The following is a 17,557-nucleotide window of genomic DNA, read 5'->3' on the forward strand; positions in this document are numbered from 1 at the left end:
CTCCCAACTTATGCTCCTCAGTTCCTGCCTGACAGCATCATATCTACCCTTCCCCCAATTGTAAACCTTGCCCTGTTGCACATACCTATCCCTCTCCATTACCACAGTGAATGCTACAGAATTGTGATCACTATCTCCAAAGTGCTCGCCCACCAACAGCTCTATCACTTGCCCTGGTTCATTACCTAGTACCAAATCCAATATTGCCTCCCCTCTGGTCGGGCAGTCTACATACTGAGTCAGAAAAGCTTCCTGGACATACTGCACAAACACTACCCCATCCAAACTATTCGATCTAAAGAGTTGCCAATCAATATTTGGGAAGTTGAAATCCCCCATAATTACTACCCTGTGACTTCTGCTCCTTTCCAAAATCTGTTTCCCAATCTGCTCTTCCACCTCCCTGCTGCTATTGGGGGGCCTATAGAAAACTCCCATCAAGGTGACTGCTCCTTTCCTGTTCCTGACCTCAACCCACAGTGCCTCAGTCGGCAAGATAATTTTCTAGATCAGTATGACGAGGAACCAACTAGGAACTAGACTATTTTGGATCTGGTATTGTGCCATAAAAAAGGGCTAACTAATAACCTTGTAATAAAGAGGCTCTTAGGGAAGAGTGACCATAATATGATAGAATTAGTATCATGAGTTTGAAAGTGACTTACTTCAGTCCAAAACTAGGGTCTTAAATCTAAACCGAGCAAACTATATAGGTCTGAGGGGCAAGTTGGTGAAATTAGATTGGGAAACTATATTAAAAAGAGTTGACAAACAAATTAATACATAACTTACAACAAATATGCATTCCTTTGAAGCACAAAAAAACCCACAGAAAAAGTGGTCAATTTGTAGCTAGCAAGAGGTGTTGAAGATAATATTAAAGGAGGAGGCTTATAATGTTGCCAGAAAGAGTAGTAAGCCTGGGAATTTTAGAATCAGCAAAGCAGGATTAAGAAATTGATAAGGAAAGAGTAAGGAGAATATAAGAGTAGACCAGCAAGAGATATAAAACAGGTTGTAAACTTTTCTATAGGTATGTAAATAGGAAGAGATTAGTGAAAGTAAAAGTGGACCCGAAAGTGCCAATTATAATGAGGAATAAGGAAATGGTAGAGACAATAAACAGATACTCTGTATCTGTCTTCAGCTTAGAAGACACAAAGGAAATTCCAGAAATAATGGGGAACCAATAGTCTAGTGAGAAATAGGAACTTAAAGAAATCAGTAGATGTAAAGAAATGGTACAGGAGAATTTAATGGGACTAAATGGCAACAAATCCCTTGGACCTGATGACCTGCATCCTAAGGTTTTATAAAAGATAAGCTGCAGAGATAGTGGATGCACTGATTTTGATCTTCCAGGGTTTCTTCGATTCTATAACAGTTGCTAAGGGTTGAATAGTAGCAAACATAACCTCATTATTTAAGAAAGGAGAAAGAGAGAAAATGAGGAACTATAGGCCAGTTAGCCTAACATCAGTAGTAGACAAAATGCTAGAATCTATTATTTGGGATGTGGTAACAGGGCTCATAAAAAATCGTATGGTTAAGCAGAGCCACAGATTTATGATAGGGAAATCATGGTTGACAAAACTCTAAGATGGATAAAGAGGAACCAGTGGATGTAGTGTATTTGGATTTTCAAAATAATCATTCAATAGGGTGCCACACAAGAGGTTATTGCACAAAATTAGGTTTTGTGGGATTGGGGGTAATATATTAGCATGGATTGAAGTTTGGTTAATGGAGAGAAAACAGAGAGTAGGAATAAATGGGACATTTTCAGGTTGGCAGGCTGTAACTAGCGGGTACAGCAAGGATCATTACTTGGACCTCAGTTATTTACAATCTATATTAATAAGGGGTTTGAGTGTAACGTATCCAGGTTTGCTGACAATATGAAGTTAGGTGGCAAAGTAAGTGGTGAGGAGGACATAAAGAGACTGCAGCAGGATATGGACAGGTGGGTGATTGGTAAGGACTTGGAAGATGGAATACAATCTGGCGGAGTGTGAAGGTATCCATTTTAGTAGGAAAATTTAAAACAAAAGCAGAATATTTTTGAATGGTGAGAGATTGGGAAATCTTTGCATTCAGAGGGAGCTGGGTGTCCCTGCATATGAATCACAGAAAGTTAACATGCAGGTACACCAAGCAATTAGGAAGACAAAAGGTATGCTAGCTATTGTTACAAAGGGCCTGGAGTATCAGTATAAAGAGGTCTTACTACAATTATACAGGGCATTGATGAGGCTACACCTGGAATACTATGTGCAATTTTGGTCTCCTTACCCAAGGAAGAACACACTTGTGTTACGACCTCAGTGAGACCGTTAACATTAAAATATGAGATATGAACTCCCCAGACCAAGTTAGGTACATAAGAGCAGGAGTAGGCCATTCAGCCCATCAAGCCTACCCCGCCATTCAATACAATCATGGCTGATCATCCACTTTAATGCCTTTTTTTCCCCATATCCCCTTATGCCATTTGTATTTAGAAATCTGTCAATCTCTGCTTTAAACATACTCAATGACTGAGCTTCCACAGTCCTCTGGGGTAGAGAATTCCAAAGATTCACAACCCTCTGAGTAAAGAAATTTCTCCTCATCTCTGTCCTAAGTGGCTTCCCCTTATTTTGAAAATGTGTCCCCTGGTTCTAGACTCCCCAACCAGGGGAAAACATCTTCGCTGCATCTACCCTGTCTATCCCTTTAACTATTTTGTAGGTTTCAATGAGATCACCCCTCATTCTTCGAAACTCTAGAGAATACAGGCCCAGTTTTCCCCAATCTCTCTTCATAGGACAGTCCCGCCATCCTGGGAACAAGTTTGATGAACCTTTGTTGCACTCCCTCTATGGCAATCATATCCTTCCTAAGGTAAGGGGATCAAAACTGCACACAGTACTCCAAGTGCAGTCTAACCAAGATTCTATACAATTGAAGCAGGACTTCACTACTCTTGTACTCAAATCCTCTTGCGATAAAGGCTAACATACCATTAACCTTCTTAATTGCTTGCTGAACCTGCATGTTAGCTTTCAGTGACATATTGACAAGGACCCCAGGTCCCTTTGAACATCTACACTTCCTAATCTCTTACCATTTAAGAAATACTCTGCACATCTATTTCTCCTACCAAAGTGGATAACTTCACATTTTTCCACATTATATTCCATCTGCCACGTTCTTGCCCACTCACTAAATCTGTCCAAATCCCCTTGAAGCTGCTTTGCATCTTCCTCACAACACACATTCCCACCGAGTTCTGAGTCTGCAAACTTGGAAATAATACATTTGGTCCCCACATCCAAATCATTGATATATATTGTGAACAGCTGGGGCCCTGTGGTACCCCACTAGTCACAGCCTGCCAACGCGAGAATGACCCATTTATTCCTACTCTCTGCTTTCTGCCTGTTAACCAATCCTTAATCCATGCCAGTATATTACCTCTTATCCCATGTTCTTTAATTTTGCTAACTAACCTCCTGTGGGGGATTTTATCAAAAGCCTTCTCAAAATCCAAGTATACCACGTCCACCGACTCCCCTTTATCAATTCTGTTCGTAACATCCTCAAAATAACTCCAACAGGTTTGCAAACATGATTTCCCATTCATAAATCCATGTTGACTAGGCCCAATCAGATCATTATTATCCGAGTGTCCATTTATCACATCTTTTAGAATAGATTCTAGCATTTTCCCAATGACTGATGTAAGGCTAACAGGTCTATAATTCCCTGTTTTCTCTTTCCCTCCCTTCTTAAATAGTGGGGTGACATTTGTGACCTTCCAATCTGCAGGAACCATTCCAGAATCTATAGAATTTTGGAAGATGATCATCAATGCATCCACTATCTCCATAGCTACCTCTTTTAACACTCTGGGATGTAGAATATCAGGCCCTGGGGACTTCTTACTAATACTAATTTCATTCAATTCCTTATTCCCCCTAATCCCTTGGATCTCTAATTCTGGGAGATTTCTTGTATCTTCCTCAGTGAAGACAGACACAAAGTAATCATTTAGCTTCTCTGCCATTTCTCTATTCCCCATTATAAATTCTCCTCACTCTGCCTGTAATGGACCCACATTTGTCTTAGCCAAACGCTTCCTTTTTACGTATTATAGAAGCTTTTACAGTGCGTTTTTATATTTTTTGCTAGCTTACATTGATATTCTATTCTCCCTTTCTTTATCAGTTTCTTTGTCTTCCTTTACTGTATTCTAAAATCCTCCCAATCCTCAGGTTTACTACTATTTCTGGCAACTTTATAGGCCTTCTCTTTACAATCCTTAACTTCATTTGTTATCTGCGGTTGACTGCCTTTACTTTTAAAGAGTTACACCACAAAATTTCAAATAAACATTTATTATAACTAAACTGAAAGAAATCCCCATTAACTAAGTAATACTTTGTAAGTAGCTGCTACCCAATGACAAAGAAAGGTATTTTCTTTATTTATTAAAATACTTGAAAACCTCACACCACACTTATATGTTATACAGTGCTCTTTGATGGTGAAATCTTTGCAGTTAAAGGTCCCAAACTTCTCCCAGTTGCATCGGGTTGGATCTCCCAGAACGTTTTCAAAGTCAATGTCCTCTTCACTCACTTCTCCGAGCACTTTCTACCTGGATGTCGATAACTAAGGTGATTCCTGGTTACCCTGTTGATCTTTTATTTCTCCACAAACCTCAACATTAAAAACAGGTTCAAGTCTTTGCAGCCTTTGGCTGTATCAGTATTCTGAGAGCAGATGATCCCTCTCTCTTTCCCTTGAGACTGTTACCACTGTCCTCTTTTCTTACAGCCTGTTTTGCCTTCAGAAAATCTGTTAAATTTATCTGGAATCAAGTCAATAGCCCATTGTCCTTTTCCAATATGCAAAGTCCACAAGTCTGGCTTCAGCAGAGCCACCCAGGCTTTCCATTGTTTCCAGGTGTTGGGAGCTCAGTTGCATTCTCAGAATTACTGACTCCTTGTTTATGATCTGAAAGTCTGGGAGGGTGAAACCCATTGTTCTTCAGATGTTATTCCCCGGCAGTCTCTGCTTTTCAAAGTATTTAATCTGCCTTCTTTGTTGTCCTGGTAACTATCTTGTAACTATCCTGTCTTGAAGCAGAGTTGATGTGAGGTCACCTGACTTCTGACTCCATTTTAAACTTTTAAAAATCACAGTTTTAAAAAATAATCAAGTTACAAAGTCCAGCGTTCATAAAACTTGTCCGAGAGGGAGTGTAATGAAGGTTCACTAGACTGGTTCCTGAGGGAGGGGATTGTCATATATGGCACAGAAGGAGGTCATTCAGCCCAGTGAGTCCATGCTGGCTCTTCACAGAGCTACCCAGGCAGTCCCACTCCCCCACTCGATCCTCTTAGCCTTACAAGTTTATTTCCTTCAAGTGGCCATACAATTTCCTCTAGAAGTCATTGATTGTCTCCACTTCCACCCCGCTTGTGGGCAGCGTCATTACCACCTGCTGTGTAAAAAGGTGCTTCCTCATATCCCCCTGCAGCTCCTGCCCAAATCCTTCAATCTGTGTCCCTTAGTCCTTATGCCATTAGTTAATGGGAACAGTTTTTCCTTATCTGACTTATCTAAGCTTGCCGTAATCTTGTACACTTCTTTTAAATCTCCCCTCAATCTCCTTTGTTCTAAGGAGAACAAACCCAGCTTTTCCAACCTAACCTTGTAACTAACATCCTCAATCCCTGGAGTCATTCTGGTAAATCTCCTCTGTACCCTCTCAAGGATCCTCACATTCTTCCTAAAGCCTGTGAGGAGTTTGAGTAGACTAGGCCCATATAGTGGGCGGCACAGTGGCGCAGTGGTTAGCACCGCAGCCTCACAGCTCCAGTGACCCGGGTTCAATTCCAGGTACTGCCTGTGTGGAGTTTGCAAGTTCTCCCTGTGTCTGCGTGGGTTTTCTCCGGGTGCTCCGGTTTCCTCCCACAAGCCAAAAGACTTGCAGGTTGGTAGGTAAATTGGCCATTATAAATTGTCACTAGTAGAGGTAGGTGGTAGGGAAATATAGGGACAGGTGGGGATGTTTGGTAGGAATATGGGATTAGTGTAGGATTAGTATAAATGGGTGGTTGATGGTCGGCACAGACTCAGTGGGCTGAAGGGCCTGTTTCAGTGCTGTATCTCTAAAACTAAAAATCTGCAGTTAAGAATGAGAGGTGACAGGGCCGATGCTGAGAAAATGTTTTCCCTGGCTGGGGAATCTAGAACATGTGGGTCACAGTCTCAGAATAAAGGGTTAGCCATCTAAGGACTGTGAGAAGGAGAAATTTCTTCAGAGGGTGATGAATTTTTGGAATTCTCTACTCCAAAGAACTGTGGATGCTCCATTGTTGAGTGGATTCAAGATAGAGATTGGGACGTGAGGGATATGGGGACAGTGTAGGAACATACTAACATATTTACTACCTGAGCCAAGAGCAAATTGGTATAGGGTCAATAAGATTAGAGAGTTTCATACGAACATATGAATTAGGAGCAGGAGTAGGCCACTCGGCCCTTCGAGCCTGCTCCGCCATTCAATAAGTTCATGGCTGAACTGATTACTCCACATTTCCACCTACCCCCGATAACCTTCCACACCCTTGCTTATCAAGAATCTATCTACCTCTGCCTTAAAAATATTGAAAGACTCTGCTTCCACTGCCTTTTGAGGAAGAGAATTCCAAAGACTCATGACCCTCTGAGAGAAAAAAATTTCTCCTCATCTCTGTCTTAAATGGGCGACCCCTTATTTTTAAACAGTGACCCCTAGTTCTAGATTCTCCTGCAAGGGGAAACATCCTTTCCACATCCACCCTGTCAAGACCCCTCAGGATCTTATATGTTTCAATCAATTCACCACTCTTCTAAATTCCAGCGGATACAAGCCCAGCCTGTCCAATCTTTCCTCGTAAGACAGCCCATCCATTCCAGGTATTAGTCTAGTAAACCTTCTCTGTACTGCCTCCAACTCATTTACATCCTTCCTTAAATAAGGAGACCAGTACTGTACACGGTTATCCAGATGTGGTCTCTCCAATACCCTGTATAGCTGAAGCATAACCTCCCTACTTTTGTATTCAATACCACTCGTGATAAACGATAACATTCTATTAGCTTTCCTAATTACGTGCTGTACCTGCATACTAACCTTTTGCCATAATTGCACAAGGACACCCAGATCCCTCTGCATCTCAAAGCTCTGCAATCTCTCATCATTTAGATAATATGCTTCTTTTTTTATTCTTGGTGCCAAAGTGGACAATTTCCCACTTTCCCACATTATAGTCTATTTGCCAGGTCTTTGCCCACTCACTTAACCTATCCATATCCCTTTGTAGCCTCCTTATGTCCTCTTCACAATTTACTTTCCTACCTATCTATGTGTCCTCAGCAAATGTAGCAACCATACCTTCGATCCCTTCATCTAAGAAGGTGGATTTGACGCCAAGGATAAGCCATGATGTTGAATGGCTCGAGGGGCCAAATGATCTACTCCTACTTCTTATGTTCACACATGTACAAATATCACCCTGAATAAGGGAGAGGGTGAGACACATCAGTGTACAGATATTCCACACAGAGAGAAACTGAGAGAGACCAGTCAGTGTACAGATATCACCCTGAGAGGGACTGAGAGACACCAGTCAGTGTACAGATATCTCCCTGAGAGGGACTGAGAGACACCAGTCAATGCACAGATATCTCCCTGAGAGAGAGTGACTGAGAGAGAACAGTCAGTGTACAGATATCTCCCTGAGAGAGAGGGACTGAGAGACACTAGTCAGTGTACTGATATCACCCTGAGAGAGAGGGACTGAGAGGCGTTAATCAGTGTACAGATATCTCTCTGAGAGAGAGTGACTGAGAGAGACCAGTCAGTGTACAGATATCTCCCTGAGAGAGAGTGACTGAGAGAGACCAGTCAGTGTACAGATATCTCCCTGAGAGAGAGTGACTGAGAGAGAACAGTCAGTGTACAGATATCTCCCTGAGAGAGAGGGACTGAGAGGCGTTAATCAGTGTACAGATATCTCCCTGAGAGAGAGGGACTGAGAGACACTAGTCAGTGTACTGATATCACCCTGAGAGAGAGGGACTGAGAGACACTAGTCAGTGTACTGATATCACCCTGAGAGAGAGGGACTGAGAGGCGTTAATCAGTGTGCAGATATCTCTCTGAGAGAGAGGGACTGAGAGACACTAGTCAGTGTACTGATATCACACTGAGAGAGAGGGGCTGAGAGGCACTAATCAGTGTACTGATATCACCCTGAGAGAGAGGGACTGAGAGAGACCAGTCAGTGTACAGATATCACCCTGAGAGAGAGGGACTGAGAGACACTAGTCAGTGTACTGATATCACCCTGAGAGAGAGTGAGTGAGAGACACCACTCAGTGCACAGATATCTCCATCTGACTCTGCTCTACAGTGCCATATGAATCTGTGCTGAGATTAATGAGTGACTATGTGTACAGTGCTATGTGACTCTGCACTGAGATTAAGGTATGTTTACAGGTGTCCTCTCAGAGGAACAGATTCGACTAAAGAAGATGAAGAAGCTGGAGGAAGAGGTGACAAAGACAGTGAGGGTGACCCCAAGCCCCCTGTCTCGCTGGGAAATTCCAAGACTCAATGTGGCACAGGTTGAGATGATCAGAAAACTGGTTGCTGCTCAGCAACAGTGTAACAAGCGTTCGTTCAGTGACCGATTGAAAGTGACGGTAAGTGTTTGATGGGGCTGACAGTTATCGTCCAGAAAGCTAGATAGTGAAGAATTGAACAGGTGCCGAGTTTTTTTTTTAACTCACTTTTAGCAGCATTGTTTTACAGAGTTAAACTACAAGCAAGCAACTCCTAACCCAACAACCACAGTTTCAGTCTGTGTATTAATAGAAGCACAAGTGAATCCCCAGTTTATGCCCACCACTCACACTTTTCATAGAGTGTACATTATCTACATAACATTCAATGAGTATACTATCTCAAGCATGTCCATTGTACATAAAATATCTGACAAGTCGAATCCCATGTCCACTGTCTCCATAACAGCCAGTGTTTCAGCAGCCAAAGTACTTTAGCAACCCTTTTTATTTTCGCTTCCCAAGCTTAGGGACAACAGCTCCCAAGTTTTGGCCACAAGAAATATTATGAAACCAGCTGTAATCGAATGCTCATCAGGAAGATTAGCATGTCAAGCATCACTAGAAATGACTAGTTTCATATTCTGAGAGTCACTAAGGATGGGAACTTAAGTATGCATTTCTCCAGATGTAATTTTTAAAAAATGCTTCATCTGCCCTTAAAACATTCTCTGCTTTAGGGTGTTTATCGTAGTACTTAACTCCAACTAGCACCTGGTCTAGTCTGAGTGCACTACCAGTTCAACTGACCAATCAAGCTTCGCAATTCTCTTTCTTTTCTAATCCTTCTTTAGATCCAGGTCATCTTTTTTGTGAGATCCTAGTATGATTAACTGGGATGGGAGTAATACTCTTTAGATAGGATTGTTGATGTAAAGCTATTCCAGAGCTATTCCGCTTAATATCTAAACCAATATGTTTCAAAGCTTCACAAGCTTGACTCCTAGTTTTAAATTCTATCCTAATCTTAATAACATTTTTTCAAATTGCACAATGCCACTCCATAAGAAATCATCAACATATTTTTTTTATTCTTTCATGGGATATAGGAGTCACTAGCAGGCCAGCATTTGTTACCCATCCATAATTGCGCTTAACAACGGAGTGGCTTGTTAGGCCATTTCAGAGGGCATGTAAGAGTCAACCACATTGCTGAGGGTCTGGAGTCACATGTAGGCCAGACCAGGACAGCAGATTTCCTTCCCTAAAGGACATTAGTGAACCAGATGGGTTTTTACAACAATGACCATTACTGAGACTAGCTTTAAATTCCAGATTTTTAAAAATTAATTAATTAAATTTCACCAGCTGCCACGTTGGGATTTGAACCCATATTCCCAGCGCATTTACCTAGATTACTAGTCCAACAACATTACCACTGTGCCACCATCTGAGAAATGTAGCTGACAATTTTCCTTTATAATACAAATAAAACTTTGAGGAATCTGCTTTTAGTTGAACACAACCTAATTTTGGCAAAACAGATCTCACTGAAAAGTACCAGACCCTGGAAGCATCATTCAGGTCATAGACACATTTGTTTCGTTTCCATAGTTTTCCTTCTTCATCTGCTACCTCTTTGGATGGTTTCAGAAACACTTGTGTTGGCCTGCAGAAATCTGGCTTTTACATTGCTTGATCTACTCACGATTATGCGGCCAAAGAGCAAAAAAAGATTTTCAAGATTACTTTTCCAGCTGTGGGAGAGTTCACACTTACATCCGTATCACCCAGTAACTCTTCAAAACCCCTCACAACTAGCCTCACTTTGGCCTTATAAGTTCTGTTTGCAAGGGTTTTTTTCAGTACAAATCCATCTATGTGACAAGGCTGGCTCCCCCTTATCTGGTACCTCAGAATAGACTCCAAACTCTCTTCAACTACCTAATTCCTTTATTAGTTTATCTTCAAGTCTATTGGCAACCACCAAAACATCATGTTCATGAGAACCTCTGCATCTAGTTTAATTACCTGACTGTTCAATGGCCTTTATTTCATTGTGTAATCGATTCAAGCTACGGCCTCTGCTTGCACTTTCATTTCTGTCGGCTCTACTACCGTGAGATCTCCCTCTCACACTATCGGAGGCATCAGAAAATGATCACATAACCGGAGAAAGAGCAAGAGTCACTACCAGATCCAGTATCGGACCATACACTGTGCTTTCTTACTCTCCAATCTTTCACCCACTCGGCCAGTCCATGGGCCTCGCTTCTTGGCCAACATCCTGAACATTCAGCCAATATTTAAACTTGCCAGTAGCTTTTCTTACACATCCCACAATTGTTGCATTTGACCCCACTGGAATATGTGTCACCTGAGTACCCACTCTGGACAATTGGACTGAGGATGCAATAGCTTTGTCCTGTGCATCATGATCACTCACATTACCACTATCTAGCCCTTGATCTAGTGTATTCTGTTCATCAGGACCCTCATCACAAAAGACATGAATATTTGAAGTACATTCCTCCATCAGTCATATGGTTCAGACTCCACCAACATCAGAGGGTAATCATACCCCAACAATTTACACTTTCTTTCTGCCATTTTCCACAATGGCTACTAGGATAATAGTTTTCTGTCTGTTTTTTCTTAGCTTTCAGTCTTCATCTTTAGGCAAATATCCTCTTGCTACCATATTATATTCCAGAAAGCCAGATTTTCTTTTATTCATTCATGGGATGTGGGCATCACTGGCTATGCCAGCATTTATTGCCCATGCCTAATTGCCCTTGAGAAGGTGGTGGTGAAATGATGAAGGATAGAACTGGAGCCAATCTTTACACAGCCTTCTGCACTTACTATTGAGTTCATTAATTTCAGACCATGAGCCCCATTATTTTTTATTTATTTATTAATTTTTATATATTATTTTTAGTTTTTTAACCATGTGCTAGCCTTAAACTTGTTTTTCATGTCTTTGCTTTCGATCATTATTCTGCCATTAGGGCTCTCTCTGGATTTAGTACTCCATTTCCCTTTTGCTTCATGACATCTCTGTCATTTTATCTCTCCTGCCCTCAATCCCATCACAGACCTTTCCTTTTGTTCTTCTTTCCCCCTCCCCCCTTTCACTTGCTCAAAGACTGTTACATTTCTAAACTTTGCCAGTTCTGACGAAAGGTCACAGGCCTGAAACGTTAACTTTGTTTCTCTCTCCACAGATGTTGCCTGACCTGCTTAGTATTTCCAGAAGTTTGTGTTCTCATTCCAATCTTTACACACTTTTATAAGCATTTCTTTACACATTTACAAATTACAAGCAATCATCTCCTATCCCAATGTGCGCAGTTTCAGTGTGTCTATTTATAGGAGCACAAGTGAATGCCACCACCTGCATTAAACACAATTAATACACAATTCACACTAACCACTGAACTGAACCCAGCAAAGGCATGCAAGCAGAAAAGATCACTTGGTCACAGCCAAGTGGAGATACACATTCACCAAAATTCACTCAACATACTTCATTGGGCAGTGTTAATCTTGCCTCAGTGTGTAATATTTCCAACTGTGAATCAGAAGGTCATGGGTTCAAGCCCCACTCCAGAGAATTAAACATATAATTCAGGCTGACACTCCAGTGCAGTACTGAGGGAGTGCCACACTGTCAGAGAGTCAGTACTGGGGGACTGCCGTACTGTCAGAGGGTCAGTACTGAGGGAGTGGTGCACTGTCAGAGGGTAAGTACTGATGGAGTGCTGCACTGTCAGAGGGTCAGTACTGAGGGAGTGGTGCACTGTCAGAGGGTCAGTACTGAGGGAGTGGTGCACTGTCAGAGGGTCAGTACTGAGGGAGTGCTGCACTGTCGGAGGATCAGCACTGAGGGAGTACTGCACTGTCAGAGGGTCAGTACTGAGGGAGTGGTGCACTGTCAGAGGGTCAGTACTGAGAGAGTGGTGCACTGTCAGAGGGTCAGTACTGAGGGAGTGCTGCACTAGCGGAGGGGCAGCACTGAGGGAATACTGCACTGTTGGAGGGTCAGTACTGAAAGAGTGCTGCACTGTCAGAGGATCAGTACTGAGGGAATGGTGCACTGTCGGAGAGTCAGTACTGAGGGAGTGCTGCACTGTCAGAGGGTCAGTACTGAGGAAGCACTGCCAGAGGGTCAGTACTGAGAGAGTGCTGCATTGTCGGAGGGTCAGTACTGAGGGAGTGCTTAGGGAGTGCTGCACTGTCGGAGGGTCAGTACTGAGGGAGTGCTGCACTGTCAGAGGGACAGTACTGAGGGAGTGCTGCACTGTCTGAGGGTCAGTACTGAGGGAGTGCTGCACTGTCAGAGGGTCAATACTGAAGGAGTGCTGCACTGTCAGAGGGTCAATACTGAGAGAGTGCTGCACTGTCAGAGGGTCAATACTGAGAGAGTGCTGCACTGTCAGAGGGTCAATACTGAGAGAGTGCTGCACTGTCAGAGGGTCAATACTGAGAGAGTGCTGCACTGTCAGAGGATCAATACTGAGAGAGTGCTGCACTATCAGAGGTGTTGCCTTTTGGATGAGATGTTAAAGTGACATTCTGCTTTTTCATGTGGATGTTATACGTCCCACAGCTACTGTTGGAAGAAGAGGAGGGATGTTCTCTGTGGTGGCCTGGCCAATATTCATCCCTCAACCAATATCACTGAAAAGAGATTATTTGGTCAGTATGTGGGACATTGATGTATGTAAATCCCCTGCCCTGTTTGCCTGCATTACAAGAGGGACTGAGTATCAAACAAGTCGATGTTGACCCAGTTCTGCTCAGGATTGCCAGAGCTACATGTGGCCTAACTGGCGGCCTTCAAAGGGACCACTGGAAGCCACCAACAAAAAAAAACTTACCGCTCCTCGCCTATTGGAGTTTTGGATTCTGGCCAATTAACCGTTTCACTCCCAAGTACAAATGATTCGACTTGTCTCTTATTGCAGACAGTGATTATATATTGTATTTAGTATAAGCTGGACTTGATATATTACGGTATCTGAGCAGTCATTTATCAGGTGCAATCATGAGTTATATTACACGTTATGCCCTGGGTAGAAGCCGTGATTACCACGAGTCCACCTGCACTGGCCCATGTGCCAGCTGCCTTGGTCTGGTCAGTGTGACACGTATAGGATACCCCTGACAGCCTGTCCCTGCCTTGGCTGTGACTGCTGGCTAGTCCCAAGCCACTGGCCAAATGCCTCTACAATCTCAGTGCTTGGGGAAATCCCTTCTTATACTTCTTTTACATAGCAAAGCCTATGCAGACTGATTTAACCCAATCGTTGACTTACACCTGACTTAATCCATCCAATTACAAAGATGCATGTTGCATCAAAACCAGAACCTGAGTCAGAATGTACTCTGAGTGGAGCACCTCAATGTCCGTCACCAACATGGCTCAGTAGCAACGCTAATGACCGAACTGGCCCAGTCCTGAAGGACATATCTGCCAGACTGGGTCTGTGGCAGATAATGAGAGAACCAACAAGAGGGAAAAACTTACTTGACCTCATCCTCACCAATCTATCTGTTGCAAATGCATCTGTCCATGACAGTATTGGTAGGAGTGACCACTGCACAGCCATCATGGAGACAAAGTCCTGTCTTCAAGAGAGGACACTATCCATCGTGTTGTGTGGTACAATCACTGTGCTAAATGGGATAAACTCAGAACAGATCTAACTACTCAAAGCTGGACATCCATGAGGCGCTGTGGGCCAACAACAGGAGCAGAATTATATTCAACCACAATCTGAAATTTCATGGTCTGGCATATCTTTCACTCTACCATTACCATCAGACCAGGGGATCAATCCTGGTTCAGAGAGGAGTGGAAGAGAGCGTGCTAGGAGCAGCACCTATAAATGAGGTGCCAACCTTGTGAAGCTACTACCTGCATGCTGAACAGCAGAAGCAGAATGCTATAGACAGAGCAAAGCGATCCCACAAGCACCGGAACAGATCAAAGCTCTGCAGTCCTGCCACATCCAGGATCACTATGGGTCATACTAAGGATGGATTTGCCTGTAAGGAATGCTGCCAATCTGCACGGTTCAGTTGCCTGGATCTTTCCCGACATCAGTATTTGATTTTGAGTGGATCTTGAAGCAGTGTTTGAATTTATTTGTGAGGTGAAGTGAGGAATTCCAGCTCCAGACAGTCTCTCACTCTATTGCGTTCCACAGCCTCAGCTAGTGAAAAGGAATCGGATCATTGTGATGTGGCAGGACTGAATCTAACCTTAGAATGAAATAGCATAGAAGGAAGCCATCTGTCCCATCTTGCCTGTGCTAGCCCTTTGGTAGAGTTGTCCAATTAATCCCAATACCCTGGTCTTTCTCCATAGCCTATGCATTGTCCCCTTCAACAATTTATGCAATTGCCTTTTGCATGTTACTATAGAATGTGCTTCCACCTCCCGTTCAGACCGTGCATCTCAGATCATCATCACTCACTGTGTACAATAATTTGCCCCATTTACACCCCACTCCCCCCCACCGTTCTTTTACCAATCACCTTAAATCTGCGTTCTGATTACTAACTCATCTGCCACGAGAAACAGTTTAGGTATGGAATCAGAGAAATTTTTGGCACAGACGTTTCTCCATCAAAAAGGGCGGCACAGTGGTGCAGTGGTTAGCACCGCAGCCTCACAGCTCCAGCGACCCGGGTTCAATTCTGGGTACTGCCTGTGTGGAGTTTGCAAGTTCTCCCTGTGTCTGCATGGGTTTCCTCCGGGTGCTCCGGTTTCCTCCCACAAGCCAAAAGACTTGCAGGTTGGTAGGTAAGTTGGCCATTATAAATTGCCCCTAGTATAGGTAGGTGGTAGGGAAATATAGGGACAGGTGAGGATGTGGTAGGAATATGGAATTAGTGTCGGATTAGTATAAATGGGTGGTTAATGGTCGACACAGACTCGGTGGGCCGAAGGGCCTGTTTCAGTGCTGTATCTCTAAATCTAAATCTAAAAAAATCTAAATCAGTCATGAATCGTGGTGGACCATTAAACAACTAAGTGGAGGAGGAGGCTCCACAACTATCCCCATCCTCAATGATGGAGGAACCCAGCACATCAGTGCAAAAGACAAATAAAGACGGAAAGTTCTGGTAATACTCAGCAGCTCAGGCAGCATCTGTGGAGAGAGAAGCAGAGTTAATGTTTCAGGTCTGTGACCTTTCACCATAAGAACACAGGAGCAGGAGTAGGCCATTCAGCCCATCGAGCCTGCTCTGCCATTCAACACAATCATAGTTGATCATCCATTTCAATGCCTTTTTCCCAGACTTTCCTCATATCCCTTTATGTCATTGGTATTTAGAAATCTGTCAATCTCTGCTTTAAACATACTCAATGACTGAGCTTCCACAGTCCTCTGGGGTAGAGAATTCCAAACATTCACAACCCTCTGAGTAAAAAAATGTCTCCTCATTTCTGTCTTAAGTGGTTTCCCCCTTATTTTGAAATTGTGTCCCCTGGTTCTAGACTCCCCAACCAGGGGAAACATCTTCGCTGCATCTACCCTGTCTATCTCCCTTTAAGTATTTTGTAGGTTTCAATGAGATCACCTTTCATTCTTCAAAACTCTAGAGAATACAGGCCCAGTTTCTCCAATCTCTCTTCATAGGACAGTCCAGCCATCCTGAGAACAAGTTTGATGAACTTTCGTTGCACTCGCTCTATGGCAATAATATCCTTCCCAATGTAAGGGGACCAAAACTGCACACAGTAAGTGCGGTCTAAACAAGGTTCTATACAATTGAAGCAAGACTTCACTGCTCCTGTACTCAAATCCTCTTGTGATAAAGGCTAACATACCATTAGCCTTCCTAATTGCTTCCTGCAACTGCATGTTAGCTTTCAGAGACTTATTGACAAGAACACCCAGGTCGCTTTGTACATCTACACTTCCTAATCTCTTACCATTTAAGAAATACTCTGCACATTTGTTCCTCCTACCAAAGTGGATAGCCTCACATTTTTCCACATTATATTCCATCTGCCACGTTCTTGCTAATCACTAAGTCTGTCCAAATCCACTTGAAGCCACTTTGCATCTTCCTCACAACACACATTCCCACCTAGTTTTCAGTCATCCACGAACTTGGAAATATTACATTTGGTCTCCACATTGATATATATTGTGAACAGCTGGGGCCCAAGCACTGATCCCTGCGGTACCCCACTAGTCACAGCCTGCCAACGTGAGAATGACCCATTTATTCCTACTCTCTGCTTTATGCCTGTTAACCAGTCCTTAATCCATGCCAGTATATTACCTCCTATCCCATGTGCTTTAAATTTTCTAACTAACCTCCTGTGGGGGACTTTATCAAAAGCCTTCTGAAAATCCAAGTATAACATGTCCACCGAAGTCTTCTTTATCAATTCTGTTAGTAACAGCCTCAAGAAACTCCAACAGGTTCATCAAACATGATTTCCCACTCATAAATCCATGTTGACTATAGAGTCATAGAGTTATACGGCACAGAAACAGGCCCTTCGACCCATTGTGTCTGTGCCGGCCATCAAGAACATAACTATTCTAATCCCATTTTCCAGCACTTGGCCTGTAGCCTTGTATGCTATGGCGTTTCAAGTGGTCATCTAAATACTTCTTAAATGTTGTGAGGGTTTCTGCCTCTACCACATCTTCAGGCAGTGCGTTCCAGATTCCAACCACCCTCTGAGTGAAATTTTTTTTCTTCAAATCCCCTCTAAACCTCCTGCCCCTCAACTTAAATCTATGCCCCCTGGTTATTGACCCCTCCGCTAAGGGAAAAAGTTTCTTTCCATCTAACCTATCAACGCCCCTCATAATTTTGTATACCTCAATCAGGTCCCCCCTGCAGCCTTCTCTGGTCTAAGGAAAACAACCCTAGCCTATCCAGTCTCTCTTCATAGCTGAAATGCTCCAGCCCAGGCAAC

At 43.0% G+C, this 17,557-nt stretch overlaps 1 protein-coding gene across 4 annotated transcripts in view; it reads left to right on the forward strand.

Moving 5' to 3' along the window:
* The window catches only part of LOC137376933 (oxysterols receptor LXR-alpha-like), a 123,119-nt gene that overhangs the window by 69,023 nt on the left and 36,539 nt on the right, over nucleotides 1-17,557 (forward strand). For all 4 annotated transcript variants that reach the window (XM_068045890.1, XM_068045894.1, XM_068045893.1 and 1 more), the window contains one exon: nucleotides 8,537-8,742. In XM_068045890.1, coding sequence (XP_067901991.1) covers nucleotides 8,537-8,742 — 206 coding nt within the window. The remainder of the gene's footprint in view (nucleotides 1-8,536; nucleotides 8,743-17,557) is intronic.

This window comes from Heterodontus francisci, chromosome 14 (assembly GCF_036365525.1).
Source record: "Heterodontus francisci isolate sHetFra1 chromosome 14, sHetFra1.hap1, whole genome shotgun sequence".
NCBI classification, from domain to species: Eukaryota; Metazoa; Chordata; class Chondrichthyes; order Heterodontiformes; family Heterodontidae; genus Heterodontus; species Heterodontus francisci.